At 42.7% G+C, this 14,456-nt stretch overlaps 1 protein-coding gene across 1 annotated transcript in view; it reads right to left on the bottom strand.

The window, feature by feature from the left end:
• BRCA1 (BRCA1 DNA repair associated) overlaps positions 1-14,456 on the bottom strand; it is a 66,486-nt gene that overhangs the window by 31,535 nt on the left and 20,495 nt on the right. The window contains exons 8-9 of the mRNA XM_058675394.1: positions 7,594-7,710; positions 3,842-3,930 (exon numbers count right to left, since the gene is read on the bottom strand). Of these exons, the coding sequence (XP_058531377.1) occupies positions 3,842-3,930; positions 7,594-7,710 (206 nt within the window). The remainder of the gene's footprint in view (positions 1-3,841; positions 3,931-7,593; positions 7,711-14,456) is intronic.

Here is a 14,456-nt window from a genome sequence, read left to right as displayed (position 1 = left end):
AAATGACTGCCCTCTTCTAAAAACAAGCCATCTCCTTTTTCCTGATGCTCTGAGTTCATGATTTGCAGGTTTTTAATGAATGAGGAAATGCATTCCAGTTTTATAAGGGTTTCTACTGCTACCTTGAGACTGCTTTGCTGCCAGTGTGTGCAGCAACACCATTGCCACCACGTGGTACTTTTGAGCAGTTGCATCGCTGATCAAACCCTAGCAACGGCTTTGCCTCAATACAGCTGGCATGAAACCAGGCAGGAAAATCTAACCAATGTTTCAGAGTGTCATTTACTTCTGCCAAAAACCACCACATCTAACTTCTCTATAAGCCATTAAATACGCCCAAACATCAGAGAAAAAAATAGTAACAAGATAATTAGATACTTTCCTTTGTGTTTCTCAAAGGAATTATTTTCTAACTTCAGACAAATTCCAATGTGATCAATTTGTGAAATACACATGGGGAACAAAACCAAACAGGCGACTAAGTCTTCTAGGTTTTAGTTTGGAAAAGCTCTACTCTTGCACTGTATCCCCACCACACAATTCTCATCTCTCCTTTTAATAGAGCTACAGTACTGCAGAAGTTTTCTAAAAGCCATGCTTTCTTCCGCAGGTACTTTCACAAGGACTTTAGGGATACACCACTGCTTAGATAAACAACTCAACTCTTTCAGAACACTAGGTAACTATGACTCAATACTGTCCTAACACAAAGTCCAAATTCCCGAGCACAACCCTCAAAGGCCTTTTGTACTCTAATCTTATCTCTAATTTCTCCCCAATATCCCCTGATACACACTCCATTTTCCAGCAACACAGGGCAATGTTGTGTTTCCTGGTCATCCCGTGCTTCAGTTGCTGGTTCCTCCTTCTCATCTTTCTTTTTTAAAAAAGATTTATTTACTTATTTATTTTATTGCAAAGTCAGATATACACAGAGGAGAGACAGAGAGGAACATCTTCTGTCCGATGATTCACTCCCCAAGTGGCCGAATTGGCTGGTGCTGCGCTGTTCCGAAGCCAGGAGCCAGGAACTTCTTTCCGGGTCTCCTACGTGGGTATAGGGTCCCAAGGCTTTGGGCTGTCCTCCACTGCTTTCCCAGGCCACAAGCAGGGAGCTAGATGGGAAGTGGAGCTGCTGGGATTAGAAACAGGGCCCATATGGGATCCCAATGTGTTCAAGATGAGGACTTTAGCAGCGAGGCCACGGCGCCAGGGCCCCTTCTCATCTTTCAAGGTCCAGCTCAAACGTCTGCTTCCCTCACTACTTGGCTTATACTGTTCACGCACCAGTATTCCCAGGTGGGACGCCTGACCTCCTACATGGGAGGTATCTTTCCTTAATCATTTCTGTATCTCCAAAATCTAAGAGAATGCCCTACAAATGTTTAATGCAGAAAAAAATGAACTCATGGATGATATAGTTAATTAGTCTTAGGTCAAAAAAAAAACGTTATGATAGTACATTCTCTATCTCCCTACATATTTCTGCTCAGTTTGTATTACCAGAGGGAAAAGATCCCACTTCAATATTCTGTCCTTTTTTAGATTTGTTAGCCTTACATCTGACCTAAAGGTTTGAGTAGATGATTGATAAAAATATTTTACAAAATGGATCTGGAACAAATAGGCTTCCTTCTGGGAATAAGATGGGAGATAGAAGAAACAAAGAAGTAATTTACTGAATGTCAAATATAATACAGTACGGCTAAGACAGATGGAATCAGAAACTGGATCCTAAAGCTTGAAAACAAGGGACAAAATCAGATAATAGGCATATAGGCAGAGTCTCAAATCCACATCAAGAAAGGGTTACAGGAATTGTAAACAGAGAGAAGACCTGAGTCATCTCATCAATTCAGTCACCATGGCAATCCTGTCACTGTGGCAAATACTGTGACAGTTCAGGTATAGAGCAGGCAGTTGTCTCAAAGGTCTCTTCCTGACTCTAACAGGCTTCAGGCCTGGGGAAACTTGCTCCATCTGGAGAATGGCAGAAGACAAGCCCTCTCTATTTGGAGTCTTCAGCAGAATGCCACAGTTACAAGTTTTTAAAAATTGAATACAATGTAACGTTTGCAAAGGCATAAGAAAACTGGTTCCAAGAGCACAGATTTAATCCTTCTAATGCAAAATTTAACAATATATACCAAAGATCAAAAATTCCAATTTTTAGGAATTTATACTAAAGAAATAATCAGATATGGACAAATATTTATGTTTATGATAATGCTGCATATACTAGCAAACTGTCTCTTTTATCTGAGAACCAGAATATCTGGCAGTAGTCAAATCATGACATACCAAAGGATGCAATATTATGTGAAACATGAAGTCAGTGAAGAATGCTAACATAGCAAGAGCTAAATTATCATGTAAACATGTAGTATATGGTATCTGATTTTTTTTTTTATTTGAAAGGTAGATTTATAGAGAGAAGGGGTTCATTCCCCAGATGGCCACAACAGCCAGAGCTACACTTATCCGAAGCCAGAAGCCAGGAGTTTGTTCCAGGTCTCATGTGGTTGCAGGGTTGTTGCATGGTCCCAAGTACTTATGTCATCCTCTGCTGCTTTCCCAGGCCATAAGCAAGGAGCTGAATCAGAGGCAGAGCAGCTTGGATACTAACTGGCATCCATATGGGATGCTGGCACTTGAAGGTAGAGAATTAGCCCACTTTCTTCTTATAAAGATTTATCTATTCAGGGGCTGGTACAGTGGTAAGACAAGCTAATCCTCTGCTTGAAATGCCAGCATCCTAAAAGGCCACTGGTTCATGTCCTGGCTGCTTCACTTCTGATCCAGCTCTTTACTTATAGCCTGGGAAAACAGAGGAAGAAGGTTCGAGTCCTTGGAACCTTGCACCAACTTCAAGTAAAAATAAGTAAGTCTTTCAAAAATAATTAAAAAAAATATTTATCTATTCACTTGAAATACAGATTTAGAGAGAAGAGACAAGCTTCTTCTGGGTCTCCCATGTGGTGTAAGGGCCCAAGCACTTGGGCATCTTTCTGCTGCTTTCCCTTGCACATTAGCAAGGAGCTGGATCAAAAGTAAAACAGCTGGGACTCAAACCAGTACCCATGTGGGATGCCAGCATCGCAGCTGACAGGTTCACTCCTGTATCACAGCGCAGTTCCTCACACCTGAGTATTTTTTATAGACAAAGTGTATAGAATTACCCTATGCACACAAGGAAGACTAGAAAGGATAAGATCAACCCATTAACAGTAACTATTGCTAGGTAATATGTATAGTATAAACATTAATTTATCAATGTATCCCATCCAGGACTATTATTTCACATTTTTGTGTAACCATTACTACTATCTAGTTCCAGAACTTTTTCATCATACCAAACGAAAATCTGTACCAATCAATAATCCCTCATTCTTTCAAGTCTCGCTAACCACTACTCTATCTTCGTGTCCCTGAATTACTCTAAGTATTCCATAAAAAGAGGAAACAGGGTCCAGCACATTGGCTCAATTAGTTAATCCTCCAACTACAAGTACCAGGGTCCCATATGGGTGCTGGCTTATGTCCTGGTTGCTACACTTCCCATCCAGCTCCCTGCCTGTGGCCTGGGAAGGCAGTAGAGGATGGCCCAGAGCCTTGGGACCTGGCACCCGCGTGGGAGACCGGTAAGAAGCTAGTGGCTCTTGACTGGCTCACTTCTGTCCATGTAGCCTCTTAGGGAAGAACCAGTGGATGGAAGATCTGTCTCTCCTTCTCTGTAAAAATTTCCTAAAAATATATATATATTTAAAAATAAGAGGAAACAATGTGTCCTTTGGTGTATGCATTATGTCACTGAACAAGAGATACCAAATATGCGTTTTACCTGAGTGGTTAAAATTTCACTCTGAGAGGACAGCTCTGAGTGAACTCCAGACAGACTCGTTTCACTTTCATACCCAGATGCTGCTTCACCTTAAAAGACAATAAAACAGAGGTTCAGGGGTACAGACACCACAAACACGGCAAGTGCTGTACACGTGTCTTCCCACTGGCAGGACACAAAATGACTGAATTCCTTGACTAGGACATTGCGATTTCTATCAAAAATTCTAACTCTGAAAATCAGAAGCAATTCTGCCAACAATCAGGACATTAGATTTCAGTCAGAAAATACATTCTAGATGGTTGAAGGAGGACTTTTAAGGACAAGCACCTTTGGAGGAACATGTTTCAGATTTAGCAAGCGATTATTTTAACTATACTCAGAAAGTTGTAACATGAGCTCCCCAAAAGGTATAAGTATTTAGGTCATCTCTATAAAAACAGACCAGGGCAAAAACCTGGTTCCAATACCTAAGTTTGCATCCACATTCTGTTCTTGGAGATTATCTTCTGCCGGGCCATTTGCCCTTTCGTCATCATCAGAAGCCACTTCCTTGTCACTCACATCTTGCTGCTCTTCAGACTCATGTCTCGTTTGTTTGGGAAGAGGATCAAACATTAGGAAGGACTCCTGGGAGTTTGCATTTTCATTCACCTCTTCGACTGCACCATGTTGAGAAGAAAACAAGCTACCAGAACATTCTATTTCCTCACTAATGTCATGTTCCTGGGATGCCCCTGGCAGTATGATCTCACTACTAGAGTCGTCGAAGCTGTTCTCTGATAACACCAAGTTCTCAGATTTTACGGATACACCCTCAGTGGCAACAGCACTATGTCTGGTTGATTGAGATGGTCTATTGGTTACTTTACCGTACAACAATTGTTGGAGGGAAATCAGCTCTTCATCCTCACTGGACACATTCTCTTCTTTGGACTCCAATTTCTCAGCTTCACTTTGGTGACTCTGAGCCAAACACGCATGGCCTAAAGGGCTAGGGGTCCTACTGATCTTTCCTCTCTGAACACTTTTACTAAAAACAGCAGATCTTTCCCGAATGCCATCGTCCACAAAGCTAGTATTTTCCATTACGTCATAATCATCTAACAGATCATCAGGTGTTTCGGAACAAATCTGAGATGGATTCTTACTTCCTATAGGTGGCTCTTGGGTCTCTGAAACTAGATATGAATAGAAATTTGAATTTACAGCCTGAACTACTTCATTTTCTCCTGGCCCTTTTACTTCAGGAAGTTTAGAATTATTTATGGGAAGACTTTGCTCACAGACACCAGGTTGCACAAGACTTAATCTAAGCACAGAGTTTAACTCAGGTGCTCTGCTTCTACCTGGCTGTGCTTGAATGTTTTCCCCACTGGATCCTACTTCATTAATACTGGAGCATACTTCGTTAGTACTAGAACTCACTTCATTAACACTGCTTGAGCCACCTTCTTTACGAGCACTTTCTTTCATGTAATTCTGGCTAATTGTACTGATTGTACTATAAAAGATGCTCTCACTTCCCACTGCTCTTTCAGAGGACACTGAATGTTCCTCAGACCTTTCCTCTGACGGGCTTAGCTCACATGTGTTTTTAACAGTTAACTTGATGGGAGCAATCGGTGGTATATGATATGGGTTGTGTAACAGTTCATGTTTATTTGCCGTGATGAGCCCAGTTTCATTGCCTGTGAACTGCGATGACAGACAAAGCTTAGAGATTTCTTTAATGCTACATTTGGCATAATCACCTGGCTTATCTTTCTGACAAACCACGGGGAAGCCCACAGTGGAATTAACTGCCTGCCAATGCCTGGCTTTAGACTCTTCCTTTTTTGGATTTTCTTCTTTTTGTTCACATTCAAGAGAAATTTTTGGACTTTGGTTCCTTAAGCAACTGGAATGGGTATATGCGGTTACACATCCCCTTTCTGGATCTCCTGGTTTCGAAAACAAAGCAAATGATTGACGCTTTGAAGTCTTGAATGTATTTTGCAAATACTGAGTATCAAGCTCACTCTCCTCTAGTTCTGTGTCTGTCTCTTGAATATGGTCATCTTCGCTTCTCAATGGGTCCTTAAAGCCCTCTGGATTATCTCCAGTATTTTCCAAATAAGCTGGGGCAACTTCCTGGGGATTTCCAGTTGCCACACTCTCACTCTCCTGTCCATTTGCTGCAGTTTTTGCATTCCTAAGGGTGCGAGCTTCCAGTAATGAGATGCTGTCCTGAGTATCATAATCAGTGTCAGGAATAAGTGAGTTACTGGTGCTCTCTGCAGATCTTTCAGCTTGCATGCTCCTTTCTCCACTTAACGGGAGACCTTTGGGGTCTGTGGTAGTATTAGATGCTTGGACTGTATCATGGTTCTCTCCTACTTCCCCTCTTTGAAGGCTAGGATCGACAGACTCATGATGCTCCTTAGAACTTGAACAGTTGGTAAGAACACTGGGTACATTTGTTAACTTAAATTCTGGGGAAGCATCACTGGCCTGTCTTTTCCTTATTTGTTCATTTGGCTTATTCTTCCTGGTTCCAGTGACATCTTGTATGACTTGAAGCTTCCTTCTGCGACTGACACGTACTTGGCCAAAATTTGTTTCTTCACTGCTACTACAATTATCGATTTGTAGTTCAGTGTGATTAGGTGGGCTTGGTTTCTCACTGACGACTAGCTCAAGTGCATGAACACGCCTGGTGGAGGACTTCCTCCTCAGCCTGTTCTTCTTGGGTGTTTTTGATTTATGGATATTTAATTCGAGTTCCATGTTGCTTATACTGCTGCTTATAGGTTCAGCTTTTGTATTGAAGGCAGATTCTTTTTCCAATGATTCTGTTGGGTTAGCACTTTTTTCTTTCTGAACATTATCACCTTTTGTTTCATTCTCATTCCCACCATTAGTAATAGTCATCACCTGATCATTCTGCATCATTTGCTCAGTTCCCTGATTCCTCTCTTTAGGAGTCTTTTCAACACCTGTCAAATCTACCTTCTTGATAAAATCTTCAGGACAAAGGCCTATAGTGGCTCTCCTTTTACGCTTTAACTTGTTTGTAGGGGGATGTGTTATTTGTGGTTCTACAGCAGATACTTCTCTCACTGGATCTTCAATTACGCGGCTCAAGTTTGGGAGGCTTGCCTTCCTCTGATAGGTTTTCCCAAATATTTTGTCTTTGATAGTACTCTCTACTGGTTTGGAATGGATTCTTTTGCTTTCACATACTAAAGCATTATGGGAACCGCTGGTCAGCAAGCCTGCTTTCTCTGAAGAAACTGAATATCCATCTGCTTTATTTGAGAATTGTAATGTACCAGTCGTGATGGCACTTGATTCAGTCTGTTGGCCAAGTGAGTCGTCAGGAGTTAATATCACATTACTTCTGGAGAACCACTCATTAACTTTCTGAATGCTGCTATTTACTGTTAACCAAGAATTGGCATCTCTACAGGTCTCAGGGCAGGCAGGCTTCTGCTTCTTCCACTGTTTTCTCCCACAGAGGGAATCAACATTCAGAGGCTCTGTTCCCTCTGTGCTGGGAGTCTGCCTATCATGATACGTTTTCACACTTTCAGCCCATCTGCCCTGTTGGCTCCTTGCTAAGCCACGCGGTTTGCTTTTATCACAGAGCTCAGCCTTTTCTACTTTTGTTCTGTCTTTAGTGAGTAACAAACTGCTGTTCTCATGCTGTAATGAGCTGGCATGAGTGTTTGTGCCACGTGGCTCCACATGCAAGTTTGAAATAGAAGTACCCTGATCCTTTTCTGGATGCCTCTCGGTTGCATGCTTCTTAATGGTAGTCAAATCTTTGCTACTGGATTGAAGAGGTTCAGTATTTGTTGTGTCCTTCCCAGAAAACAGACAAGCAGCTGAAAATACAAGAACAAAGCAAAAAACCTAAGGTGCTTAAAAAGTGAATTATGAAAAAATACACAATTCAACTTGGAGTAGTTAGACAATGGACTATTTTTAGAGAAATTAGCCTCATAAACTACCAGCTATATAGAAGATATATAACCCCTATTTACCTTGATTCTCATAATTTCCACTCAAGACAACCACAATGTTAATTTCAAATTTTTTCCTATCCATAAAGAACACTTTCTATTTCTAAGAGTGAATTAAAAACAAACTTTGATCATCAGACACACAATCTTTAGTTCTGGGTATAGATTCATACTCCTTGTATTTAAAAACTAAGAGGTAGGGGCCTGGTGCAGTAGCCTAGTGGCTCAAATCCTTGCATTTTATGTTCGTAGCCCTGCTGCTCCATGCTTGTGGCCTGGGAAAGAAGCAGAGGAGGACCCAAAGCCTTGGGACCATACACCTGCATCGGACACCCGGAAGATGCTCCAAGCTTTGGATCAGTTCATCTCTGGTTATTGCGGCCACTTGGGGAGTGAACCAGTGGACGGAAGATCTTTCTGTATCTTCTATTATCAGTCTTTTCAATTAAAAAAAAAAAAAGCCAGGAGGCAGGCACTGAGGTTGTGGTACAGTAGGTCAAGTTGTTGCTTGTGAAGCTGGCATCCCATACTGGAGCCCCAGTTTAAATCCTGACTGTTCTGCTTCTGATTCAGCTCCTTGCTAATGAGTGTGGGAAGGAACAGATAACTGCTCAGATACTTGGGTCTACACCACCCATGTGAGCCACCTGGAAGGAGTTCCTGACTCTGGGCTTCCGCCTGGTCAAGACCTGGCTGCTACAGTCATTTGGGGAATGAACCAGATCTCTGTCTCACACCCTTTTTTCTACCAAATAAATAATTGTATAATTAAAACAAAAATAGCAAACACACAATAGGCAAAAGATAAGATGCAAATATTTTAATTTAAAGTAAAGAGCAGGGCAAGTATTTGCCCTAGTAGCTAAAATGCCCATGATGTGGGTGTAGTGGCCTCGTGTAGTAGGCTAAGCCTCTGTTTGTAGCATTGGTATTCAATGTGGGCAACAGTTTGAATACAATCTTGCTTCACTTCTAATCTAGCTCCCTGCTGATGGCCTGGGAAAGCAACAGAGGATGGCCCAATCCTTGGACCCCTGTCCCCGCATGGGAGACCTGGAAAACATTCCTGGCTTTGAATGACCTCAGCTCTGGCCATTGCAGCCACTGGGGAGTAAATCAGTGGATTAAAGATTTTGCTCTAGAATCCTACCTTTCCAATAAAAAAAATCCTATTTCAAAGAAAAATTGTCCACTGGGACATCTGTATCCAATATCAGAATGCTTGAGCTCTTCTTCTAGCTCCACTCCCAATTCTAGCTTCTTGCTAATTAGAAGCAGCAGACAATGGCGGAAACTGGTGGGTTCCTACCATTCCTTTGGGAGACCTAGATTAAATTCCTAGCTTCCACTTTGGTCTGGCCCAGTCCCAGCTATTTCAGGCCTTTGGGAAGTAAACCAGCAGACAGCAGTTCTCTGTTTTTCTGTTTCTCTAACTCCAGTAAATAAAACCAAGCAGGGTAACAATCAATCATGTAGGCTACTACTACAATCACATCGGTCTAGTACCATCAAAGTGTATCAAGCTATACACCATGACATCTGAGAAAGAATGATATTCTGATTCTGATGTTGTAATTATAAATGCCATAAATGGCCTTCAGGATAATCTAACTACAAAAATGTATCAACTCATCCTCTCCTCAGTGTATAGTAAGTTGAGAAGACTTGCCATGATCGTGTTCTGTAGCATCCAAAGTGGCTTTAGCACTGTCTTCTTGAAGGCTGATTTGGTTTTCCAGACTAGAAGGAAAAAGCAGAAGCCCTAATAAGAAACACTAGCTCTGTGCTCCCTGAACTGTCAAGTCAGCAAGGCAATATTTTAGCTCCTGCATGAGGGGTTGTAGTCAGCTGATGAATTAGATTCAAGTGCTGAAATCTACTTCCTCCATTAGTAATTTTTGTGTATCTCTGTGACGCCAAAACGAAAGCTCCTTTACTGGTTTCTAGTTGAGATGGAACGGCCAGACACTGGGCATTCAGAAACGCTGAACACTGCTAAGTGGACATGTAAACCACAGCCAGAAGGTGAGCAGTCAAAAAACATTTAAAAGATGCTTCAAAGTGTACATGGGGGCTGGTGCTTTTAAGCATTGCCTGCAAGGCTAGCGTCCCATCTGAGTACAGGTTCAAGTCCCCAGCTGCTGTTCCACTTCTGATCCAACTCCCTACTAATGAGGCTGGAAACATAGCGGATGATGGCTTGAATGGTCATATCCTTGCCAGAATTTCAGGCTCCTGGCTTTGGCCTGTCCCTGTCCCTGTGGCCATTGGGGAAGTGAGTCAACAAAGAGAAGATTTCTGTCTCTACTTTGCTGTTATTCTGCTTTTCAAATACATAATTTTTGCTAAGTTTACCTTATCGAGAAGTAAAGAAGGAAGATATCAAAACAAAGCCCCTCACAGCCCCCCAGATGTACTCCTTCCACCAGGATCCTGAGGAGAGTGTCATGTGACCTGGCCCCTTCCCAGGAAATACAGAGTCTGCACCTGCAGAGTGGCACTCTCTCTTTCCCCAAGGACACAGGATGGAAGGCAGAAACATTTTTTTTCTCTACCGCCCTACTCCTTCACTGAACATGGCCATGTGTGTCTGTGATCTTACCTTTGAAAAACATTTTTATATTAAAAAAAGGGGGTGGGGGAAAGGCTGGCACAATAGCCTATTGGTTAAAGTCCTCGCCTTGCTTGTGCCAGGATACCATATGGGTGCCAGTTCATATCCCACTTCCCATCCAGCTCCCTGCTTGTGGCCTGGGAAAGCAGTCAAGGATGGCCCAAAGACTTGGGACCCTGCACCAGCGTGAGAGACCTGGAAGAAGCTCCCTGGCTTTGGATCAGTTCAGACTTGGCTGTTGTGGTCACTTGGGGAGTGAATCAGCAGATGAAAGATCTTTTCTCTGTCTGTCCTCCTCTCTGTATATCTGACTTTACAATAAAAAATCTTAAAAAAAGCTGGGAGGAAATTCCTTTAATATTTTCATCAGTCACAATTACTATGTTGTCAAGAAGGGTTTGTGAGGAACTGAGCTAGACAACAACCATCTGCTACAACCAAATGCGAAGAGAGTTCCAATGTTATCTTAAACTTCTTTTGGAGAGGCCGCTGGGGTGTAGCAGGTTAAGGCATTGCTTGTAGCACTAGCCTAGCATGCCATATGGGCACTAGTTTGAGTCTCAGCTGCTCCACATCCAATCCAGCAACTGGTTAACGTGCCTGGGAAAGCAATGAAGGATGACCCAAATCTTTGGGACCCTGTACCACTTGGGAGACCGGGAAGAAGTTCCAGGCTCCTAGTTTTGGCCTGGTCCAGACTGAGCCAGAGTGGTCATTTGGGAAATGAACCAGCAGATGGAAGGTCACTCTGTCAATTCTGCCTTTCAAATAAGTAATTTTTTAAAAAAAGATTTATTTATTTTTATTTGAAAGGTAAATTTACAGAGAGAAGAGACAGAGAGAGAGAGAGATCTCTCATTCTCTGTCACGGCCAGAGCTGAACTGATCTGAAGCCAGGAGCTTCCTCTGGGACTCCCACATGAGTGCAGGGATCCACAGACTTGAACCATCCTTGAGCTTTCCCAGGTTATAAGCAGGGAGTTGGATTGGAAGTGGAGCAGCCAACATGAACTAATGCCCACATGGAATGCTAGCACCGCAGGGCGGAGGATTAGCCTATTGAGTCACCACACTGGTCCCTTAAGTTAATTGTTAAACAAACAACCAACAACAAACTGCTTTGGACATTACTAGTAAATAAATAAATCAGAGAAACAAAAAGGAATATTTCTAAATCAACAAAATGAGCAGATTAAACAAGAGGATTCTAGGATTTCTTCCAATCTCGTAATTTCAATGTAGAAAAACATGAATCCTTATCTGGCTAAATCTGAAACAAGCTTCAAAGAAACAAGTTTGCATCGACTCACCTGTGACAATCTGTCTTATTAACTGTATCTTCAGAAGAGTCCGATCCTAAAAAAAATTTCGCCAAAAAACAAATCAGTGAAAGGCTTCTTTTGTTCAAAGATAAACACAAAAAAAATGCTTGTTGTAAAAAACACATTCACTCACCTAAAATGTATACTGAGTGCCCATTGCATGGAAGGCACAATGATAGATGCGCTGGGCAATCCAGAGGGGGCCCAAAGCTCAGGAGCCCAGATTCACAGCACAGCTTTACCACTTACTAGTTTTACTACCTTGGCAATTTCTTTAAGAAAAAGATTTACTTACTTATTTATTTAATTGGAAAGGCAGATTTACAGAGAAGGAGAGATACAGAGAAAGGTCTTCCATTCACTGGTCCACTCCTAATGTGGCCACAACAGCCAGAGCTGAGCTAATCTGAAGCCAGGAGCCAGAAGCCTCTTCTGGGTCTCCCATGCAGGTGCAGGGTCCCAAGGCTTTGGGCCGTCCTCCACTGCTCCCCAGATGGCTGAAACTATAGAAGTTGGGCCAATTGAAAAGCAGGTGCCAAGAGCCAGAAGTTCCTTCCAATTCTCTCACATGGCCGCAGGGACCCAAAGACTCCTCTGCTGCCTTCCCAAGCCATTAGCAAGGAACTGGATCAGAAGTGAAGGTGCCCAGGACCTAAACCAGCATCCGTATGGGGGGGGGAGGCTGGAGTATCAGGTGGAGGTTTAACCTGATAACACCATAGTCCTGGCTTGCAAAAAGTAAACTTTTTAAAGCTTTATTTTTTTTTATTGGAAAGTTAGATATATAGAGAAGAGGAGAGACAGAGAGGAAGGTCTTCCGTCCGATGATTCACTCCCCAAGTGACTGCAATGGCTAGTGCTGCACTGATCTAAAGCCAGGAGCCAGAAACATCCTCCAGGTCTCCCACACGGGTGCAGGATCCCATGGTTTTGGGCCGTCCTTGACTGCTTTCCCAGACTACAAGCAGGGAGCTGGATGGGAAGTGGAGCAGCTGGGATTAGAACCTGCGCCCATATGGGATCCCAGAAAATGCAAGGTGAAGATTTAGGTACTAGGCTATTGTGTTGGGCCCTTGGCAAAATTTCTTATGAGTGCTGAATTTTTTCATGTTAAAAATTGGGAGCAGCATTGTGACCTAGAGGGTTATGCTTTTGCCGGTATTCCCTATGGGCACCAGTTTGAGTACTGGCTGCACAACTTCCAATCCAGCTCCCTGGTAATATGCGTGGGAAGACAATGGAAATTAGTCCAAGTCCTTGGACCCCTGTACCCACGTGGGAGACCCAGATGAACAGCCAGGACACAAACTGATACTCATATGGGATTTTAGCACTTGCCGGCAGACAACTAGCCAATTGAGCCAATGCCACTCATTTTTTTTTTTAAGTATAGAGGGCTGGCATTCTGGAATAGCATGTAAATTAACACCTGCAACACTGGCATCCCATGCCAGCTTGAATTGGGGTTGCTCAATTTCTAATCCAGCCCCCTGCTAATGGTTAGGAAAAAGCAGCAAAAAATGCCCCACAAGAAGCCCAAGGATCCTGGCTTTGGTTTGATCCAGCTATGGTCACTGTGTCGATCTCAGGAATAAATCAGCAGATGGAAGGTCACTCTGTAACTCTCAAACAAAGAAACAAATCTTTATTTTTCTAAGATTTATTTTTTATTTGAAAGGCAGAGTTATAGAGAGAAAGATATATATTGAGAGATAGATCTTCCATCTGCTGGTTCACTGCCCAAAATGGCTACAATGGCTAGAGCTGGGTAGATCTGAAGCCAAGAGTTTTTGTTTGGGTCTCCTACATGGGTGCAGAGGCCTAAGACTTTAGGCCATCCTCTGCTGCTTTCGCAGGCCACAAGCAGAGAGCTGGATAGGAAGTGGAGTAGCCGGGACATGAACCAGAGACCATATCAGATGCTGGCAACATATGTGGCCTACTACACCATGTCACCAGCACCCAACTAAATGAATTTTTAAAAAATATAATAGTAACGGGTCTGGCAACGACTCAATGACTAAATTCTTCACCTCCTAGTGCTGGGATCCCATAAGGGTGCCAGTTCATGTCCTGGCTGTTCCACTTCCCATCATCTCCCTCCCTGTGGTCTGGGAAAGCCATTGAGGGCGACCCAAAGCCCTGGAATCCTGCACCTGTGTGCGAGACCCAAAAGAAGCTCCTGGCTCCTGGCTTCGATCAGCTCAGCTCTAGTGATTGTGGCCACTTCGGGAGAGAACCAATGGATGGAAGAGATTTCGGTCACTCCTTCTCTCCATAAATCTGATCTGCCTTTCTAATAAAAATTAATAAATCTTTAAATATATATAATAGTAACAATTTCAAAGGTTTGATATGGATCTTAAATAAGGTATACAAGAACAGGCTGTGCATGAAACATGCTCAACTGCTGTTAAATATTAACTACTGTAGTTATTTTCATGATTACACCTGTTGTCCAGATTTATGATCTGATGCAGGGAAGACATGTAGGTATTCTGACAATTTGGCAATGCTTAGAATTTCAAAAGGGTCACACTCCTTCTTTTTTAAGATTTATTTTTATTTTCAATTCAAAGTCAGATATACAGAGAGGAGGAGAGACAGAGCCGTCCTTGACTGCTTTCCCAGGCCACAAGCAGGGAGCTGGATGGGAAGTGGAGGGACTAGAA

The sequence above is a fragment of the Ochotona princeps genome, chromosome 17, assembly GCF_030435755.1.
Source record: "Ochotona princeps isolate mOchPri1 chromosome 17, mOchPri1.hap1, whole genome shotgun sequence".
In the NCBI taxonomy this organism is placed as follows: Eukaryota; Metazoa; Chordata; class Mammalia; order Lagomorpha; family Ochotonidae; genus Ochotona; species Ochotona princeps.
The sequence above is the reverse complement of the archived record's forward strand: the minus strand, read 5'-3'. Positions and strand labels throughout refer to the sequence as shown.